Consider the following 22,693-nt stretch of genomic DNA (forward strand, 5'->3'; position numbering starts at 1 on the left):
TCCTTAAGCAGTTTAATCACCTTTTTCCAATTAAGACCTGGCAACTCCTAGTTTCCTCTCTTATAATCCCCCATTTCGACTATGGTTGTTTAGTGTATGACGGTCTTTCTGGTGATATTGAAGCTAAGCTTAAGCGCCTCATGAACTGCTTCATAAGATTTATTTTCAGCATTTCCAGAGACTCTCGCATTTCGCACTGCTACGATGAGTTGAAGTGGCTTTTTCCTGTCTATCGCCGCCAATATTTTTTGGCTTCTTTCCTTTTTCAAGACATCCAGTCTCAAAGGCCTTCCTATATTTTTCAACTCCTTAAGTTTAAATCCTCCATCCATTCCCGTAACACTAGATCTCGCTCATCTGATCTCTATATTCCCTCTCACCGTACCTCATCCTTTGACAAGTCCTTCCTCATACGTGCTACCTCTCTCTGGAACTCCTTGCCTTCATCTGTCCGCCATGCTCCTACCCTATCCATCTTTAAATCCCGTCTATTCAGTTATCTCCTTTCTATTCAGCTTCCTCCGAAATTCTAATTGTTTTAATTTATTTCCTTAATTTCTGCTGTTTTATTATTTTATTTTTACTTTCATTTTCACTTATTATATTTTCACTTTTGTAAATATTTATTTATTTATTTAATTTCTGTATAATCACAGGCCAAACTATTAAGGCCTCTAATTGTACCTGTGTTTATTCTTAGGGGACAATTGTCCCAGAATAATAAATTTCTTTTCTATTCTATTCTATTCTAAATATCCAAAATATGCTCTACTTTTATGAGTTTTTTAAAAATATCTTTTATTGGAATTTACAACTGCAAAGATTGTTGCAACGAGCAAATATGGTACCTGATAAAAAAAATACGTGAAAATCATGAGTGGGGAAGGCACCCAGTGATGTCACTCCAGTAACATGCTCTTGCTATACTGCTCTCCACAATAAGAGTAGATCACGAGGCCATCTTCTCTTCAATCTCCTTAGAGGATTACCTGGTAATGTGGTGGAAGATAGGTGTTCTATGAGAGGATTAGGATGAGCTGCTGTAGAATGGAATGATGAATTTGTGTTAGTCGATCCCCCATACTTCAATGCCGGAGTACCAAATAGGTTTTTTATGAGTTAAAATAAAAAATCTAATACCTTTATTTATAAATATACTTAAACGAAATAACTGGCATATATTAGAAAAAGAAACAATTACCTAGAGAGTAATAAAAAAAATTGAAGTGTCCATGAAGTAAAACATAGCCCACAAACATTATTGATATTATAATAAAAATAATAAACGCCAACAAGAGATACAATAAGTAATAAAACAAATGCCAAACTAATAATAATATTAATGCATATTTTCTACAAACCTAATTTTACTTTAAAAGATACAGTCCAACATAAGATGAGGATAGCAACATTAACCAGCAAAACAAAACAAATGTATTTACATTTATGCTGCTGTAATAGATAGGCATAAATATATTGCATACATAAAGTAAATCTATTTTCTTTTTAAACATAATTTCTCAATAAAATAATAAAAAGTCTAACTACTGTTCGAAGAAGTTCTTTGTTTAATTTTTATAGGATAACCTTGGCTGACCTCCAGTAACAAGGAGTATTTGAACTCAATCTCATCAAACTTTAAATCTGTTTCTAACTTATATCTTCTAATCACTGTAGAAATGAGAATCTTGTTCAACACCATCGCGTAAACACTTCCTGGAGATGACCAAAAAAAAAATAAAAATGGAAAGAATTAAATAAAAAAATTTACAGTTTTTAATTGATGAAGAGAAGATGAAAAGAAGTAATTATCACCTGGACAAGCTCTTGGACCCCAACTAAAAGGAAAGTAACAATCTTTTGGCCTTTTGGCGCATTCTTCTGGCAGAAAATGGTCTGGATAGAATTCATTTGGATGGGACCAGAAATTTGGATTTCTGTGCAATGTAATAAATGATATAATGGCGGTTGTTCCTTCAGGTAACTTGTACTCTCCTATAAAACACAATATATTGAATAGTTCTTTAAATTTAGTGTTTCATCATATTTTTAGAGAGAAATTAGGGTTAAGTGTCGTTGAATTTTTTTTTTTTTTTTAATTTGTTTATTTATTTTGCAACTATAATAGATATAACAAGCAAAAGGGATGAGAGTAAGGAAATGGCGCAAATACACGGGCACGCACATATATGCACTTACATACACGCGCGCGCATATGCATGTGCGCCAAGAGGCGTGAGTGGAGTGAACGACGACCATCCAGTGATGGAAGCCGTTAGTTCGCCTGATTGGCAAGCTTACACAGCAACCATCCTAGGATGTCGGCGTTGTGTTGAGATGGTCGCGTGGCCACCGCCGCTTTAGTCTGCGATGAGGATTAGAAGGAAGTGTTGTGGTAGACATGTTGTGGATAAGAGGGTTGTAATGACTGTGTAGATTTGAGTGGAGTTTTGTGTAGCGAGATTGTGCTATTTCAGAAACGAGAGGAATATTGAGATCAGTGTGTATTGTATGATTGGAGACGTAGAAAGGAGCGTTAACTATTGTTCTCAGGATTTTTGATTGTAAGGTCTGAAGTCGGTTGATGTTCGATTTTTTGGCACTTCCGTAGAGTTGTATTCCGTACGTCCATATTGGGGCAAGTAGAGCGGTATATAAAGATCGTTTGTTCGTCAGGGTCAGTTTTGATCGTTTGTCGAGTAGCCTTTTCAACATTTTATATCGGAGATTGAGGTCAATTCGTTTGAGTCTCGTGTGTGGGTTCCACGTCAGTCGTTTGTCAAGATGTAGTCCGAGATATCGTACTTGGTTAGTAATTGGTATAGAAGTATTGTGGAAGGAGAGAGGAGGGAGAGTTTTCTTGTTTAGAGTGAATACTATGTATTTAGATTTTGATTCATTCACTTTGATTCTCCACTTTTGCAGCCAAGGCTCGAGAAGATTTAGGTGAGTTTGGAGAGCACGGCATGCTATTACAGGATCTAGATGAGGAGAAAGGATTGCAGTGTCGTCGGCGAATGTGAAAGTAATTGTAGTCGGGTGAGTTGGTAAGTCGGCAGTATAGAGAATATAAAGTAAGTGGGCTAGAATGCTTCCTTGAGGAACTCCAGCGAGTATTGGAAGGATAAGAGAAGAAGAAGAGCCTTGTTTGACTTGGAAGAAACGGTCGGAGAGATAAGATTTAAGGATGAGATAAAAGGTAGAAGGCAGTAGGCGTTTGAGTTTATAAAGCAGCCCTGCGTCCCATACCCGGTCGAATGCCTGAGATATGTCAAGGAAGAATTTTTAAAGCCCTAAAACTATACAGCGCATAACAAGATCGTGTAGTCAATTGGCACAAGCAGTTTTCCTTCATCGACGCAACCAGGTGGCCAAAATCATTCATCCAAATGTTAGCTATGAAAATTGGGTTACTTAATGGAAGTGAAAATGGAATCTTACTGACAATATGAATCACAACCTACGGCTTGAGTGTATTAGATAAAAATTATTTTACGTCCGAACGGTACTCACTGACAGAAGAGTCCAACCCAATCGAACTGACTTTCTGCAGCATGTTAAGAATTGTCCTGAGCACTACTTCTTGTATGTTTTAATGGAAAAAAACAAAAGTATGTGGAACAATGATGCGAAAAAATGAGATTGTAGAAAATAGAAACACCAAGTTAGTGCCCCCACATTACTTTCGGCAATTGGCATAATTGCAAAGGAACTGCACACCAATATAGCAAGCCTTGAGCTTGGACGAGAATTATTTGCAACCAACTACAAGTAGCTGTGATCTTGAACTCAGGCCATATTGTCCGCAAATTTCTGGTTAACTAATAATAATGTGCTCGGCTTGTATAACCCTTAACACTGCATTGCCATTGCTGGAACTTAAGTCAGTTATTGCCAATGTGGAGTCATATTGACTCCATAATTTATTTTTATATTAATTTCAATTTTAATAATAAAATTTGCATTAAAGGATGAGAAAGAATAGGAATTAAGAACGGAAAAACAAATTTTGCCCACAAATCGGCTTTAACATTTCACGCAGTAGGAATTAACTTTAACTTAGGGATCGCAGTAATTTCAGTATTTTCTAGAATCCTGATTGTCTGCCTTCTGATCAGGGACTTTTTCATTTTTTTAATTACATTCACTATTTTTTCAATTACTGTGCGCTGTTGACACGGATCGGAAATTACCCAATTCGCTACAAGTTTTCGCTGCTATTCGGGCAGAAAATCAATTCTAGAAAGAGGCTTTTGTTCGTGCCTTGATACTTATGAAAATTATGTAAATTTAGCATATAAGCATTTAGACAATAATCTGGAGTCAAGTTAATAACAGAAAATCTACTTATATTACCAATCAGGAGTCGAAATGACTCCGATATATTTACGTGTAATGCCAATCTGGAATCAAAATCACTCTTATGATTCAAGTAAACTAATCTGCAAAAAGAAACTAAGAATACCACGGTATTCGGCTCGTGACTATCAAATGGTGAAAGAGTGGGGATAGCATATCTAAGAGCATTTCGGGATAGCTATGAGATGTGGGGAAACAGTGCCATTCCTATTTTTTTTTCAGGAGTCGAATTGACTCAGATATTGATCAGATATCCTAAAAATGGGCACTGTAAACTAGGAGATGAGAAGAGAACATCATTCTGAAGCTATTAAACAAATACACAAATGTATCGAACATGTACGAAGTTAATACAAAAAGAAATTGAAAAATAAAATAAGTATCTTTCTCCTCACCTAAATCTATATCTTTCGTTAATTTCCTAAAAATATTAGGTGGGCTATTTAGTCTCATAACTTCTTTCAATATTCTAGTTAAATGCTCCATTTTGGATAGCTGTTCCCATGTTGGAACTATTTCAGGATCATCTCCTAAAATATGTAGTTGTTCTTGATAGGCAGCTTCTTGTTGTTCAGGATGCATGGCCAATAATAGTAATGCGTGTGATATGGTTGCACTAGATGTATCATAACCCTGCAAAAAAAATTTTTATTTTACATAATTTATAAAATTTTGTATTAATATCTATTCCACCGAGAAATGAGTCAGTTTACTTACAGCAATAAGGAAGTCACCAGTCAATCTTCCTGTTGCTTTCAGAGATAATTTATCTTTTAATGCTTTCTCTATTAGTACATCAGAATAGTAACTGTACTTTTCATCCATTTCCTCTGCAAGTTTATTTCATAAAACAAGTACATTTTACTCTAAATATGAAAAACAATATTATCTTAATATAGTTCATAACAATCAGTCATTTATACAAATCTGTAAAAGGTGTGGAGTGTTTAATATGTTTATGCAGGGTGAACCAGTAAGTATTGTCCATAGATCGACTGTGTGAAGTACATCTGAAGTGGACTTCAAAGACGTATCACTTAATATCCACTGTTCTTGAGTGACATCACTTAATTGTTTGTTTTCTAAAAACATTTCTTTTTTGCAATAAAAACGTTATTACTCAGAAAGTTTTAGTACGAATTCGATTCTGATGGCAGTTATGAGTGAAATTGTAATTTGGAGTAAATACAAACTACATAATATGTATTATATGAATTTTGGTTTAAGTACTTCTTTAAAATATTTCCTAACATTTTCTCAAATATTTTAGAGAGATCAGAAGTATATGTTTAAAGTGCAATTTGTAACCTTTGACTTCCTTATTTTAAGACAATCTACTTTAAAAATTGACTGGTCCATCTAAAAGAGTTTTCAATGAATTAAACAACTTGATAAACTAACATTGTTGAGTGCTCGTAATCACGTTTTCTGGTAAAACAAACGTAATTTCTCATACGAAGATAAAAGAAATCCAGGAAAATTATATACCGTTTGAAAGACCATTAAACAAGGAAACTTTTATAAAAAGTGCCAGCACCTAGGTCTGATAATGATCACAAAAGGGCCTAATGAGTTTTCTTAAAAATTTCGACAGCCTCAGTTTGGTGAATAACTTATGCCTCAAAATGGTCTCAGTTTTTATAAAATCTATCAGTCTTTCTAACCGTGTCATCAGAATCGAATTCGGACTAAAACTTTCTGAGTAATAACATTTTTATTGCAAAAAAAGTAATGATTTTAGAAAAAAAATGTAAAGCGACGTCACTCAAGAACAGTGGAAAATATGAAGTTGGCCAATACATCTAAGTCTACTTTAGATGTACTACACAGTAGGCCTATGGTTCTACCCTGTATATAAGGTAAACAGTTTAAGCATAGGTTAGTATCTTCTAAAAATGATATTCAGTCGTAACAGGCTGTGGGAATAGAAATATTCGTGAAATAAGACACCGCAGGACGTGTTCCTTAATACAATAGAAATTACACAGGTAATATTTAAAAGGAATTTAAAATTTTTTCTAAATTTGAACCCAGCTATACTTTTTCTGAATTCAGAAAGAGGAAATATGAATTAACTCAATGAAGTTTACCTAAAGAATATAATTAAATTCTAACTCTATCCACTCAGGTTAGAGCATTGAACAAAATATGTGAGGTGTAAAATGCATGAATCCAATTATTTTAAGGGGTATTTAATTTTGAATAAAATGATACTGCAAATTGGAATTCTTATCTTGGTAAACAAACTACAATGTGCCACCATGTTTCAATTAAAATAGCTAGAATGTTCAAAATTTTTCCAATAATTATAATAAATAACTAACCATTCAATAATTTTTTACTCTCTATTCTACCTTGCAGCATCTGTAATCAAACAAACAAAACAATGATTAATTTTCTTTCTTCCTTCTCCTCGTAGAATTTATTGTATTTTTTAATTTTAATTATGGAATTAATAGATTAGTTGCTCATTGAGAAGATTGATTATTTTGGATACTGGAATCAATTACTGCTGGAATATTAAGTTTTAAAAAGAAAATTCAACATGTAAAAAAGAAATAATGAAACAATTCGGTTTATTAGGAAAGCCGAGATTCATAACTCACTTTCACAAAGCACATTAGTATAATTTTTATCTTAGACTACTTAATGTCTGTTATAAAAGTTCTTAAAGTAGATGTGAGAAAACATGAAGACCAGAGAGGCAATGTGATTCATTTATGTAAATCAGCTCAAGAAACAATTCCCAACTATAGAAATTTTAATTGTATTTATTACAACAATCTCAGTGCCATCTGTAGATTATGAAACGAAAACAAAGAAATAAGAAACAGACGAAATGTTCAAAATGTTGTACTTTATTGTTTGAGAATAAAATCATGAATATTAATAGTATATTTTATTTATTCTTGGCATACCTCGTTAGCAGCATTCCATAATGGTTTGGTATATTTTCTCACTCGCAGACTTGTGTATGGTACGCCAAGCTTAAAAGGAAATTGTAGCAAATATTTGGCAATATTTTCGAACAGCCTGTTAACCAGCGATAAAACAGTTCGAATGTACAATCTAATTGGTTAGAATTAAATGTATTTTTAAGTATCTGAGTTCACTTACTCTTCAGAAACTTCACCTAAATGATATCTATCTCTCTCTAGTTCGTTTATATTGTATCCAAAACTTGAGACTGAAATTATTTCTCACGATTAGTTAGCTGGAAGCGATCTCCTGTACTGTTAATTCTTACTAACATACGAGGGTCGTTTGAAAAGTCCGTGCAAAGTCAGAGAGATAGCACTACTGGCGCGTATCGAGGTTATGTTTAGTTAGTAGCATCTCTTGGAAGAACACACACCAAGTTTCAGCCAGATCGGTCTATTTCTTTGTGTTTGGCATTCGTTTGAATCGAGGAAGTCGAGTGATTTTCAAAAAATGGACGAAAAAGAATTTCGTGTGTTGATTAAACACTAATTTATGAAAGGCAAAACGCCTCAGGAGACTAAAGAGAAGCTTGATAAACATTATGGTGACTCTGCACCTTCGATTAGAACAGTTTATAAGTGGTTTCAAAATTTTCGGAGTGGCCATATGGGCACAAGTGACGTTGAACGTTCTGGACGCCCTGTTGAGCTTACTACTCCAGAAATCATTGATAAAATCCATGATATGGTGATGGATGACAGAAGAGTGAAGGTGCGTGAGATTGCTAGTGCTGTGGGCATCTCGAATGAACGGGTACATAATATTTTGCATCAACTTTTGGACATGACAAAGCTATCCGCAAGATGGGTGCCGCGATTGCTCACGCTTGATCAAAAACGAAATCGTGTGAAGTGTTGCAAGTACGGTTTGCAGCTGTTCCAGAAGAATCCGCAGGACTTTAAGCGTCGTTTCGTCACTGTGGATGAAACATGGATACACCACTACACTCCTGAGACCAAAGAACAATCTAAACAATGGGTTACCAAGGGGGAATCTGCGCCAAAAAAGGCGAAGACCGTTCCTTCGGCCGGAAAGATTATGGCGACTGTCTTTTGGGATTCGCAAGGAATAATCCTCATCGACTATCTGGAAAAGGGTAAAACTATTACAGGTGCATATTATTCATCGTTATTGGACCATTTGAAAACCGAGCTGCAAGAAAAACGCCCACGAATGGCCCACAAAAAAGTCCTTTTCCATCACGACAACGCACCAGCTCACACCTCAGCAGTTGTGGTCGCAAAATTAATGGAAATAGGGTTCCAACTCGTTTCACATCCCCCCTATTCTCCAGACTTGGCTCCCTCGGAATACTATTTGTTCCCCAATATGAAGAAATGGCTGGCGGGAAAAAGATTTTATTCAAACGAGGAGGTGATTGCAGAAAGGAATGGCTATTTTTCAGACTTGGACAAATCCTATTATTCGGAAGGGATCAACAAACTAGAGCAGCGTTGGACGAAGTGTAAAAGCCTAAAAGGAGACTATGTTGAAAAATAAAAAAGGTTTACTCCAAAAAATTAAGTAGTTTTTGTTTTTGCACGGACTTTTCAAACGACCCTCGTATTACAAATCAAATCAAATTTATTGCTTCCAAAAATTTAAATTTTACAGCAAAGAGTTCAACATATTTAACAGAGCTTTCTAAGCAACTAAGCAAAATAATAGTTATTTTAATAAATGTACAAAAATAAAAATATATACAGGGTGACCAGAGTTATATGCTCCACCCACTTTTTATTTTTAACGGTGGGAAATTTCGAAAAAATAAAAAACATGTATTTAATCATTGTTAGTCTAGTTTATTTTTAGTGATTGACCCATTTTTTTAAAAACCCTGTATCTCGAGATCAGCATCCATTTTTTGTTTTTAAAATAGAACGTTATATTTTTTGTTGCATATTTTTATAGTATTTGAGCTCCTAAAAAAAAAAAATTTTTTTTTGAAATCGGTTAGGTTTTTCAAAAGTTATGGTAATTTAAAGTATGAAAAACAAATTTCAGCTTATTGTCAAAATTAAGTTATTTTTTTTAGAGGGTGCATTTGATAATGTATCTTTGGTGTCCATCAGAGATGCTTTGCTTAATTTTGGCGCTGCAGCCGCGGCAGTGAATTGGATATGCCATATGGCGTTCGGTAGGTTATTGTCTGTCGAGTGCCTTGGTGTGGTTCGAGAACGAAGGTTGTTCAGGGGATGTCCTCAAGGTGGGATTTTATCCCCCTTTTTATGGAACCTGGTGATGGACGGCCTTCTTAACGGTCTTGCCGGTCGTCCGGGATATGCCCAGGCGTATGCGGATGATCTGGTGGTACTTCATGTGGGGAAGGATCTTGGCACGCTTCTCGATCTTTCGCAGCAGAGCCTTTGCTTTGTGGCGCGATGGGCTGAGGGAGGTGGGCTGAGATTCAGTGTTTCTAAGACCCAGGTAGTATTGTTCACCTGGAATCGGAGACGCCCGCAGCGTGGGCTTACACTTTACGGAGAGGAAATCCAGTTTTGCTCAACAGTGAAATATCTTGGAGTGATCCTGGATTCTAGATTATCTTGGACTCCTCATGTCAAGGAACGTGCGAATAAGGCCACCTCTGCACTCATGCAATGTCGCAAGGTGGTTGGCAAGAGATGGGGAATTTCCCCTAAGCTCATGTATTGGATGTATACGGCCGTAGTGCGTCCTATTTTAGCCTATGGCTGTATTGTTTGGTTGAATGCCACTCGTCAGAGGACGCTTTGTAATGCTTTGCAACGCGTCCAACGGCTAGCATGTTTATTGATTACCGGAGCATTGCAGAGTACTCCTACTGCCGCTTTGGAATTTATGTTACGGCTTCCTCCCTTGGATATTTTTCTTAGAGGGGAGGCTTTGATGGCCGCGCGTAGACTTGAGAGTGTCGGCACGTGGGCATCTACGAACCTTCTCGGTCGGAAAGGCAGGCTTATTAGTCATGCTGATCTGGTTCGGGAAGATAAAAAGCAAATTGCAGTGCTCTCCATGCCGGGGGACTTCATCCCTGCGACTCTGGACTTCAATAGGAATTATGGGGTTCAGATACTCGCGAGGGAGGAGGCCTGTGCTTCGGCCGTCGAGTTATCAACAAACGCCATTTCTGTTTTTACGGATGGGTCATTGATGGATAGGGCAGGTGCTGGTCTCTGCATCTGGGGACCCCAGTTTGGGCTCCGATGGGAACGCATCTGCCTTGACCTTGGTAATTATGCATCTGTTTTTCAGGCGGAGTTGGCTGCTATTGAGATGGCAGCTACTTTACTCCGCTGGAAGGGATTTGCTGATACTGAAATTAGGTTCTTCACGGATAGCCAGGCTGCAATTAAAGCTCTGGTCTCTCCTAGTAAGAATCAAATCTCGGTTAATTCTTGTCACGTTGCTCTTAATTTGTTAGGAGCTCTGAATATTGTTTCGGTTGCTTGGTCCCCTGGTCATTCTGGGATCCCGGGTAACGAACTTGCTGATGAAACGGCAAAGGAAGGAGCTGCGTTAATAACAATGACTCCTCAGCCTATTATCCCTGTATCCTATCGACGTTGTAGAACAGAGGTAGAGCAGTGGATTTTGAAAGAACATCGGAAACGGTGGAGATCCCGAACTGACTGCCGCCAGGCTAAGGAAATCCTTGGCCTGTCGAGAACGGATATGATTGGTCTTAGCAGGTCCCGGATCCGCCAGTTGGTTCAGGTTTTGAGTGGACATGCGAATTTAGCGTATCATCTTTTTAAACGCGGCCTTATCCGGTCGCCAAATTGTGCTGGCTGTGGTGAGTCCGATGAAACTGTGAGGCACTTTGTTGAGGTGTGTCCAGTTTATTCTAAAACTAGATTCCTCGTCTTCGGTAGGGTAAATGTTTCCCTGCCGGAGATTGTGGCATCGGGTAATCTAAACGAACTTTCTAGGTTTATTCAGTGCACTGGGCGATTGAGTCGTTATGCTCCCTAGTGCCCTGTTACTAATTTATTAGTTTATTATATTAGCGTCTGGCAATTTTTAGCCGGATTTGTTATTTTTTTTTTTTTTTTAAACCCCGGTATCTCTTATGAGATGAGGGGTGGGCGGGGAACAATGGGCATTAGGATTGCCTGCGTTCCTTCCACCTTTTGGTGGAACCGCCCGTCTTAAACAATCTAATCTAATCTAATCTAATTTAATCATTGTTAGTCTAGTTTATTTTTAGTGATTGACCCATTTTTTTAAAAACCCTGTATCTCGAGATCAGCATCCATTTTTTGTTTTTAAAATAGAACGTTATATTTTTTGTTGCATATTTTTATAGTATTTGAGCTCCTAAAAAAAAAAATTTTTTTTTGAAATCGGTTAGGTTTTTCAAAAGTTATGGTAATTTAAAGTATGAAAAACAAATTTCAGTTTACTGTCAAAATTAAGTTATTTTTTTTTTAAAAGGATCTGTTCAAACTGGGCACAACCAACGGATAGGCAAGCCAAAACTCTGGACTACCACGCTTTGCTTGTAAATAGGCTGCTTATGGTGGCAAAGTATAAGTGCTGACTTATGGTGGCAAAGTCAAGATCTAGGCTGGCTAGAGTTATTCGACGTTCAGGTTGTTTTTTTTTCTACAAACGTTTGGTGTGGAGAAAGAATTTACCACCCGAAGAAAAAAACAATGACTCTATGGCTGACCTTCAGCTGTGCGTGGTCATCTTCGTCCAGTTTTTTTTTTGGATCTGAAGACAAAATTTTGTCATTGCGAAAGTATGAAGAGAAGTAGTGCCAAGATTGAGGTTTGTTTTATCGGGTAAAAAATTTATCTTCTCTAAAAAGTAGTTTTAAATATTTGTGAATAGTTTTGTTTAAAACAAAGTGTGAAGCATTAGTAAAATTATTCTTTGTAGAATTTGTTTAATGTTGTGATTGAAGATAATTAGATACTGACAAAACAGCTTTTAAGGCTTTAAAATTCACGGATACTAATTATACTTACCACTTAAATTGTCAACAGCAAAATTTGCTACATAATGTTTCACGTTAAACATTTCCTGACTATCAGCGTATTTATTTATTACTTCACAAAATTTTAAAGCATTCTCATGGAAAACCTCCAAATTTGATTCAACCATGTTTTTAGTTAGAAGTTTATCAAGTGGTTTACGTAGATCACGCCATTCATGTCCTAAAAAAGAAAATTACTTGTTGATATTAAGTGTCAACATTATAACTTATTGTTATAATATTTACTTATATTTACTTAGCTTAGTTAATTAGAATTTCCAAACATAAGCACTGGGTTATTGTTTTGCAGATCCCAGTTTACAGAATATAAAAAAAGAAAAGAAAAGAATAAAGACCAGAGCCCTGATTAGGCAGACACTGTTTGATGTACATAAAAAATATAATTTCAATAAATAAGTGCTGTGATTAAATCTAAAGATTACTTAGTTACAAAAATAATATTTACTAACCATTTCTGACCAGTAAACCATTTCCAAAAATGGCAAAAAATTCGTACAAAAAATTCTTTTGTAATGCATCCTGACTTGATAGAACCGCCTGACAAATGATTTTATTACATTATTAGTGTATAATAATAATAATAATAATAATAACAATAATAATAACAATAATAATAATCTTGGCTTCTTAGCTGGTGCTTTTTTTTCAGTGACCTCCTTTTTGGCTTTCGGCTTGGAGGTAGCCTTACTGACTTTGGCGTTACTATCGGTCCCACCACCGAGCTTGAATGATCCAGAGGCTACCAGACTTTAGCCGTAAGTCCTGTCAAGAAGGGAAAAGGATCGCCTAAGAAAAAAGCTGTGACTAAATCCGGAAAGAAGAAGGTATCACATCCTCCTACTTCTCAAATGGTTACTGCTGCGATAAAAGTCTTGAAAGAACGTGGGGGTTCTTCACTTCATGCCATCAAGAAATACATAAGTACCAAGTATAATGTGGATGCCGAGAAAATGTCATTTTTCATTCGTAAATACATCAGATCTGCAGTGGAATCTGGTGAGTTTGGTCCAAACTAAAGGAAAAGGAGCCTCTGGATCATTCAAGCTCGGTGGTGGGACCGATAGTAACGCCAAAGTCAGTAAGGCTACCTCCAAGCCGAAAGCCAAAAAGGAGGTCACTGGGAGGGGAAATAATAATAATAATAGCAATTTTTTGTTTTCAACCCCCCCCCCCTACTGCCAGGCCTAGCCTGGATTCGCTGTGATTTCAGCATTACATCAGGCTAGGTCTCAATCCTGCCCCTACTCAGGGGACCCTGCTCACATTTTTTCCATGTCCTTTTTTTTTAAAGACGAGTACTTCTCTTGCAAAACCAGCCACTAGCGACCAATTAGTCCTGCAAGAGAGCGTCGCCTCTACCAGCATCTCTGGAGTCAACCGCCCGATTATCTGCTCCAAATCTTTTCTTGGGCGTCCCCACCTTTCACACACAAAAAAGGTATGATAGGCGTCGTCTCTCGTTCCAGGACAATACAAACAATCTTCTTGAGCTTCCTTACCCATCTTATTGAGGTATGCTCTAAAAAAGCCATGCCCACTCAAAAGTTGGGTAACGTAGAAGTCCACTTCTCCGAACGACCGCCTTATCCCAGATACTTATATCTTTAATGGCGGTCCATCGGCCACGCGGTTTCTCGTCCCAAGCAGCCTGCCATTCCAGGACGGTTCGGAAACGCTCCTCCTCCTTTCATAAAGCCTCTTACGCTCTCCAGCTAAGAGGGCAATAGGGATAACCCCATCAATCACCATGATAGCTAGCTCGGATACAGTGAGGTATGCCGAGGCAATCCGCAGTGCACCGAGCCTCTGGACCCTAGCCAGTATCTTTCTATTTACAATTTTATTTAGAGCATTCGCCCAAAACTTCGCTCCATAAAGGAATGTGGAGTGGATGACGCTCATCAATACTCGAATAATAATAATAATAATAATAATAATAATAATAATAGAGGGAAGGGATTAGCTATGAGGTTAGCATGCTGGACTCCCACGCGGAGGTCCCGGGTTCGAATCCAGCAGCTGACCCTTAGATTTTGTCTTAAAATTATACACAGTCGATCTCGGGTACCCGAAGAGCCGAATTATTTCTGTCGCCGAGCGCCCAGCGCGAACACTTGCGATAATCGCAACTCTATGGTTATACTCCGCACTTGGTTTCAACATTGCGACTGTTTAGAGGTTATGATGGTTTAGTACATGCGTCAAACTATATGAATGCTAATCGCGACATATACCAGTGTTATAGAAAGGCGGGGATTTCAATTCGTATTTTTTCCAGATTTTAGCGCCGCACCCTGTATTTCACTATAGAATGCATAAAATATTTTTAAAAAATCGGAAGAAACCTCAGAATTACTGCTTAAATCTATTGTAGTTCCATTTAATTGATTGCAAATTTAGGGAAGCAAAAAATCTGAATAGAAAATTTACAAGACTTTTTCTTACACCAATAATTTCAATTTAAATTGTCTCTTCCAATCTAACAATTGATTCTAAAGCTATAATTTTATTGGACTAGTTTAATAACCTAGTTATAGGTTAGAACGGTAATAATTTACAAGTTGCTCAGTACAATAGTTAGCCACCAATTATTACACTACCCTATCACTTATTCCATTGCCAATTGAAAATTATATTTTTAAGTTATTTCTAACGCCCCCAAACAGCCTGTTTAAGTTTAACTAATATCGAAAAATAGTCTTTGGTAATACATTTTCTTTAAATTTAAAATTCAACAATGACTTTTAATAATTATTACTTCTTTTACGGCTAAAATTTATATTTTCTAAAATAGCTCTTCTTTTATTCATAAAAGATGGTTTATAGTTTTATTTACTTGAGAACAACTCGAAATTTTTAGTCAATAAAAATGTTTTGAGGTTCTTATAAACTATCGAAAAATGTAGTTCAAAATTTGACGCTATTGCGTCACTTTCTCTTGCTTGATTAAAAAAAAAAAGAAGTAAAAAAATCATTGCAGGCTTTCCGATTTTACTTTAAACGTTCAATTTCAAGGTTTTCTATATAAGTTGCATTTTTTGGATGATTTTTAATGTACAGTAATTGAATTAAATTCATATTTATAAAAAGCTAGTATAAAAGTAAATTTTCAACTTCTAACCAGGTAATACACATTTACTCTAATTTATTTTTAGTAATAAAAAAATATTATAATGTAATGCAATACGGTCTAGTTTTACCTTAACATGAGCTGGGTTGCCAAGAGAGATAAACAATTTAGGTCCAATCCATACCTTTCCTATGTTATCTGGTGAAACGATGTATTTTTTTAATAAATCGTTCCATGTTTTAAACAAATCTGAAACAATAAACACGTTAATTATTTTTGCAGTTTAAGTAATCAAAAAATTTTTTTTAGTATGGTAGTTAAAATGTGGGTTCCAAGCGCCGAATCCGATTGAATACAATATCACGTTTTCTTGTAAAACAAACGTAATTTCTCATACGAAGATAAAAGGAATCCTGGAAAATGATATACCATTTGAAAGCCCATTAAACAAGGAAACTTTACCTAGGCCTGCCTGATAATGATCACATAAGTGCCTAAACAGTTTTCTTAAAAAATTTTAATTCTTTTATTTTTCCAGCATTCGGAGGAAGATTGAGGCTGTTTGGAGAATAACTTATGCTTCAAAATGGGTGTCAATTTTTAGGAAATTTATCTGCCTTTCTAACCGTGTCATCAGAATCGAATTCGGACTAAAACTTTCTGAGTAATAACATTTTTATTGCAAAAAAGTAATGATTTTAGAAAAAAACTTAAAAGTGACGTCACTCAAGAACAGTGGAAAATATGAAGTTGGCCAATACTTCGTTGAACTCCAATTTAGATGTAATTACTTACTGGTTCACCCTGTAAACAATTTATTAAACCTTATGTATCAGGTTGCAAACAAAGCTTCATGAAACAAATTTTTTGTTATATACAAGTATATTAACATTCAAGAACTTTTAAGATCTCCAAGGATACATCTTCAGTCTAAAAAAAAAAATGGATCTGAAGTCTGCTATATTTCTATTTAATTCATTTCGATTACTTGGACCAGAATACTTGCTCTTCTTGATTATAGGTTATCCAAAATTTTGGTTTAAACAAAATATATTGAAAAAAATTATTTTTTCAACTACCGATAATTGGGATATATGGAGCAATAGCCTAAACTCGATTAGAAATAAATTGCCAATGATTTTCAGGAGTAGTATGCCAAGTAAATTTTGAATTTTGATGCATTTCCTCTGTGTGTAAAGTATTACAGTTTAATTTGAATAATGATAATTATTTAAGTGATACTACAATACTATTTAATAGTATTATTTGAGTATCAATTGCAAAGGAGATTGGATAAATTTGAGTTATGAACATTTTCAATATGATATTACATGTGATCTGTACGAGGGAATGGAAATTAAAGATTTATTTCATATTTCAGCAATTTGCCCAGCAGTGAGTGAGATAAGAAAACAGTTTTTTTAATATGGAATACCTGAAAAGAGACATTAGTAGTAGATAGATTTTGTCTGTTTCAGGACACTTTTCCACCCCCACCCCCGCCTAGAGTGTGTGTAGGCAAAACATCGGTTTTTTTTACCCCCTCCATTCAGAAGAACAACAAATTTCTTTCTCTCATAGTTCTCTCTTTAGTTATCTTGTAACCTTTGTGACCCTATTATCTGTGATAACTGATTTACACTTGTTTAAATCTAATTTATTAAAAAAATATACTATTTAATAATTTGACCCAAATTAAAAAAGAATTAGCCGGTAGTTTTTTACCCCCTCCACTCAGAAGAACAACAAATTTCTTTCTCTCATAGTTCTCTCTTTAGTTATCTTGTAACCTTTGTGACCCTATTATCTGTGATAACTGATTTACACTTGTTTAAATCTAATTTATTAAAAAAATATACTATTTAATAATTTGACCCAAATTAAAAAAGAATTAGCCGGTAGTTTTTTACCCCCTCCATTCAGAAGAACAACAAATTTCTTTCTCTCATAGTTCTCTCTTTAGTTATCTTGTAACCTTTGTGACCCTATTATCTGTGATAACTGATTTACACTTGTTTAAATCTAATTTATTAAAAAAATATACTATTTAATAATTTGACCCAAATTAAAAAAGAATTAGCCGGTAGTTTTTTACCCCCTCCATTCAGAAGAACAACAAATTTCTTTCTCTCATAGTTCTCTCTTTAGTTATCTTGTAACCTTTGTGACCCTATTATCTGTGATAACTGATTTACACTTGTTTAAATCTAATTTATTAAAAAAATATACTATTTAATAATTTGACCCAAATTAAAAAAGAATTAGCCGGTAGTTTTTTACCCCCTCCACTCAGAAGAACAACAAATTTCTTTCTCTCATAGTTCTCTCTTTAGTTATCTTGTAACCTTTGTGACCCTATAATCTCTGATAACTGATTTACACTTGTTTAAATCCAGTTTATTTAAAAAATATATAAGGGTAAAGGTATGTATAGGTGGTAGGTATTAATAAAGGTATGTACTAATAAAGGTATGTATTAAGGTGGGAGGTTAATGAAAAAAAAAATTTATTACAAAAACTTTATTATTCCACTAAATCATTTTTATGTATCCAAGAAGGTTTCTTAAACCCTAACCACTTTACATACAGCTTATTTTTTTTACGTCTTAGAATTTTTTCTACAAGATATACATCTTTATATTTAGTTTTCTGCAGTTCTTGTTTATAAAATGCTCCTTGAATAAACTGTCCTGTCAAATCTTCCAACAGGTAAGTGTATGGAATAGTGCTGCGAACATTTTTAATTTTAAATATTTCAGTGCTCCAATTGGGTGTATAAGACAAATTTAAACATAATTCCTTTATTTATTTATTTTATACAACTTTTAAGTTTCAACACATCTCTCAACAATTTTCTTTAAGTAATCAAATTGTTTACTAACAACTTCAAACCGATTTGCTAAGGTAAAATATTCTTTCTTTAATAAATTAATTTGTGTTGGCTTATAAGTTAACAGTTCTTCCAACCATGAGGGTTTTGCATTTAAAACAATAGTTTTATGGGTGAATTTTTCAAAAAAGATGATCGAATTTTGAAGATGAATTTCTTCAGGACAGCATTCATACTTCTTGTTGAAAAACTCTTCAATTATTGTTTTCTTCTTCTGCAAAGTCAACCATTCCTCTTCGTTCAGATAGATCACACGTTTCTTACTTGATCTTACAGCCACAACTGGTTTCCAATCCTGCGATAAGCCTATCACCAGCTGTTTAGAATTGAAATTGTTTAATGGATAACTGGTGGTGAGCTGTAACGCTAATTCACAAGCCATCTTGTAATAAACTGAAGTTAAAGAGGAAAATATAAAAATTAACTTGTATTTCCCCCACTTTTGAACAGTTTATATATCCCCCTTTCAATTTCGAAGTATAACCACTCAATGATATCACACATACAAGTGTCTGGTACGTTTTCCAGATAAGGATCAGACTTTATACATGTTGTAAAATGATTATTACTTGCTTTCATAATATACGTTTTAGCCAACTCTTTTAACTCTAATATTTTGTGGTGAATATCGATATAAGAATTTGCTACATCCAAATTTGTCAATGTAATGTTTGGAAAAGAAGATATAAATTTTCTATAGTTGTTACTTGCCGAAAGTAGTTTCATGTAGTAAGCCATTATAACAAAAAAATACTTGATGCTTAGATAACCCTTATTAATTTATTTTTAATTTGCTTAGGACTACCTTGAAAGAAGGAAAGTCTAAACCTACTGATCAGTACGCTGTGTTTCACTTAATCAAGTTGAACCCCCACCCATTACCAGTTTAATTTAAGGTCCATTACCCCTTCCAACAAATAAAACTACCGGCTAATCATTTTTAAATAAAAAGAAAATTAATCACTACAGTACTTACAGCCAGGTTAAAAGTTCAATTGTTGAAAGATTTAATAAAACTTTTAAAACTATGATGTATCAATTGTTTAGTCTTAGAGGAAACTACAATTATACAAAGCATTTACCTGATCTCATAAATATCTACAACAAAGTACACCGTACAATTGGTATGACACCATCAGAAGTAAATTCTGGCAATGAAGCATTCTTACTTTTTACTCTTCTAAAGTAAAAAGAAAAGATAAACAACGATTTAAAGAAGGAGACTATGTACGTGTTTCGAAAAAAAGAACTATATTTAGCAGAGGTTATACACCCAATTGGAGCACTGAAATATTTAAAATTAAAAATGTTCGCAGCACTATTCCATACACTTACCTGTTGGAAGATTTGACAGGACAGTCTATTCAAGGAGCATTTTATAAACAAGAACTGCAGAAAACTAAATATAAAGATGTATATCTTGTAGAAAAAATTCTAAGACGTAAAAAAAATAAGCTGTATGTAAAGTGGTTAGGGTTTAAGAAACCTTCTTGGATACATAAAAATGATTTAGTGGAATAATAAAGTTTTTGTAATAAATTTTTTTTTTTTCATTAACCTCCCACCTTAATACATACCTTTATTAGTACATACCTTTATTAATACCTACCTTTACCTTTATATATTTTTTAAATAAACTGGATTTAAACAAGTGTAAATCAGTTATCACAGATAATAGGGTCACAAAGGTTACAAGATAGCTAAATAAGAGAGATTCTTCTGAGTGGAGGGGGTAAAAAACTACCGGCTAATTCTTTTTTAATTTGGGTCAAATTATTAAATAGTATATATTTTTAATAAATTAGATTTAAACAAGTGTAAATCAGTTATCACAGATAATAGGGTCACAAAGGTTACAAGATAACTAAAGAGAAAACTATGAGAGAAAGAAATTAGTTGTTCTTCTGAGTGGAGGGGGTAAAAAACCGATGTTTTGCCTACACACACTCTAGGCGTGGGGGGGGGAAGTGTCCTGAAACAGACAAAATCTATCTACTACTAATGTCTCTTTTCAGGTATTCCATATTAAAAAAACTGTTTTCTTATCTCACTCACTGCTGGGCAAATTGCTGAAATATGAAATAAATTTTTAATCTCCATTCCCTCGTACAGATCACATGTAATATCACATATTATAAATGGGAAAAAATTGTGCCAATTTATCAAATTACTGCAAATTTGTCTAAGCTTATCGATTCAAGATATTGTGAAATGTAAATTGAATTTTTTTTTTTTTTTGCGCATCAACAGCTGAGGTCATTAGCGCCCAGAGCTTTTTCCAGTGCACTGCCGGCCTCCGGACGTTCTCTCGTTACAGACAACACTGTCCAACGCCGGACAGTGAGCTGTAAGAAGCTCCTAGGAAGAGAAAATCTAAGGGTCAGCTGCTAGATTCGAACCCGGGACCTCCGCGTGGGAGTCCAGTATGCTAACCTCATAGCTAATCCCTTCCCTCTAAATTGAATTTATTGTGAACTATATTCTTCTTTTTAAATGCTGAATTTAATCATTTTAATTATTACTCAAGACTCTCCTCTGACGGTCTACGACCAAGATAGGATTGTCTTAAACTCCTGTTTATAATTATTTTAAAAGAGATTCGCTGACACATATTTTATGCAAATTATTTTAAATGAATGCATGTTTATTTATTAGTAGAAAAAGAATTTAATAAAGACCTTTATTATTATTTTTAAAAAAACACAAGTTTTAGCTTATAAAATGCATCAATGTCAATCTCTTACCTGCTTTAATCTAGATTTGTGTGCCAAGGTAAGACAAACCAGTTTTATGGTTATAAAAAAAAATGTTACGCATGATTCATTATGTTTATTACCTACCAGTCTTTAACCTGTTGTATGAGTTAAAAAATAAAACTTATACGTTAAGAAACAAAAACAAAAAAATTAACGTGGGCACCATTATTATGTCACTCAAAAAGTTAATTTAGTTGTCCGGTAGGTTATGCCGTAAATATTTAAAAATAAACATTTAAAAGATGTAATAGCCACTCAGAGAATTAACAGACGATAGTCAACTACAGCTCAAAGTTTTTTGGATAGCAAGATAAATATCTTTCCTGTAAATTGTGTTTGTTTCAGATTGTGCAGAAAATGATCAAGTTGAGGCCAAAACTTAAAATAAGGAAGCTAAAAAGATTTATCCATATATATAATCTATATCCATATACTAAAGAAGTTTTTTTGTGTTAAAATTTTATTAGGATTCTTAAAATTTCGGGGAAAAAATATTTTACTGAGGATAAATAAAGAAATTAAGTAATTTCTTCTTTTCTAGGAAAGCACCAAGTATATCTAACAAATTAGGTGTCGTGGACGGCAAACGCATTTAACAATAATTTTTTAAAAATAAACTACCACATAAAACCTAAGGCCTAATCTGGTAATCAAAACAAGTAACCTCTGAAGAAAATTAATATTAATTTTCAATCCAATCGTTTTAATTAAGAAAGAAACAATGTCAGTTTATATGAATTTGCTTAATATTCTTTAAAACTTCGACTTAAAATTGTTTAAAGTAATAATATGAACATAAAAGTTCCTTCTGTTTTTCCATAGGAATTAACAAATTATGTTTAATCATGTTTCTAAGATGCTCTCGAAAACTTTTGGTAATAAAAAAAAATTAAAACGTTTTGGTAGATGATATCAGACAAAGGATCCACTGTAGAATAGTTTAGCTATAGAAGCTTTTTAGAGGAAAGATATGTAAGTAACCTAAACCAAGAACAATCTTGGTTTAGACCCACGAAAAAACATTTCCATCAATAGTTATAAATAAATTATAGCTTTAAAAATATCGAATTATACGCATTAACTTTAAACGACCATGTTACAAATATACCAACCTTTCAGATCTAAAACTCTAACTAAAATCAAAGCACTTCCGAAAATAGGCAATGGTTTTGGACCAGGTATGTTAGCAGTCATATTTGCTGCTCGTATTGCCCATAATATTGTCTTAGTCACATAACACATACAGAAAATCACAGATAAAATAAGTACACTTATTACAATCATATTTTCAGATCGTATGAGATTTACTACACAGAGCATTGTGTTTAAATACTAACTACTCCCTGTAACAACCTTGTTATTTATTTAAACCTTTCATTACATCATTTAAAAGATAGTTGTAACAAAAGCGCTTAACGCTAAAAACCAATTTTCAGCTATGAAACTCTTTTTTTTTCGTCAGAACAATTATTTTGGCAATAACAGACACTTATTACTTCCATTTAAATGCAATTATTGCTGATAACGCATAAGGAAAGTCAATAGGATTTCTAATCTACACAATTGATAATAATTAATAATAATTTTTGGCAAGGCATTTAAATATTATTGAGCATTTGAGCATTATTTAAATAATTTCATATTGTGCATTA

General features: G+C 34.3%; 1 protein-coding gene across 1 annotated transcript; it reads right to left on the minus strand.

The window, feature by feature from the left end:
- Positions 1-1,127: 1,127 nt before the first annotated feature.
- On the minus strand, positions 1,128-22,364 carry LOC141447123 (cytochrome P450 4c3-like). The gene is made up of 11 exons (XM_074114338.1): positions 22,154-22,364; positions 15,526-15,644; positions 12,775-12,862; positions 12,297-12,485; positions 7,477-7,546; positions 7,278-7,392; positions 6,684-6,723; positions 5,077-5,189; positions 4,755-4,992; positions 1,816-1,995; positions 1,128-1,716 (listed from the first exon to the last, which is right to left on the minus strand). Exons 1-11 carry the CDS (start codon positions 22,359-22,361, stop codon positions 1,541-1,543), a joined length of 1,536 nt encoding a protein of 511 aa, XP_073970439.1. The 5' UTR covers positions 22,362-22,364; the 3' UTR covers positions 1,128-1,540.
- Positions 22,365-22,693: the final 329 nt, after the last annotated feature.

This window comes from Rhodnius prolixus, unplaced genomic scaffold (genome assembly GCF_049639745.1).
Source record: "Rhodnius prolixus isolate KJV_2025 unplaced genomic scaffold, Rpr scaffold_7, whole genome shotgun sequence".
Lineage (NCBI taxonomy): Eukaryota > Metazoa > Arthropoda > Insecta > Hemiptera > Reduviidae > Rhodnius > Rhodnius prolixus.

Bases quoted from the DNA above. Each gene is read 5' to 3' on its own strand.
- LOC141447123 (XM_074114338.1), bottom strand. From the start codon at position 22,361: ATGCTCTGTGTAGTAAATCTCATACGATCTGAAAATATGATTGTAATA. The intron at 12,863-15,525 runs GTAAAACTAGAC...ATCATTTGTCAG, and splicing joins GCAACCCAGCTCATGTTAAG to GCGGTTCTATCAAGTCAGGA. The intron at 5,190-6,683 runs GTTAGTTATTTA...ATAAACTTGCAG, and splicing joins GAGTAAAAAATTATTGAATG to AGGAAATGGATGAAAAGTAC.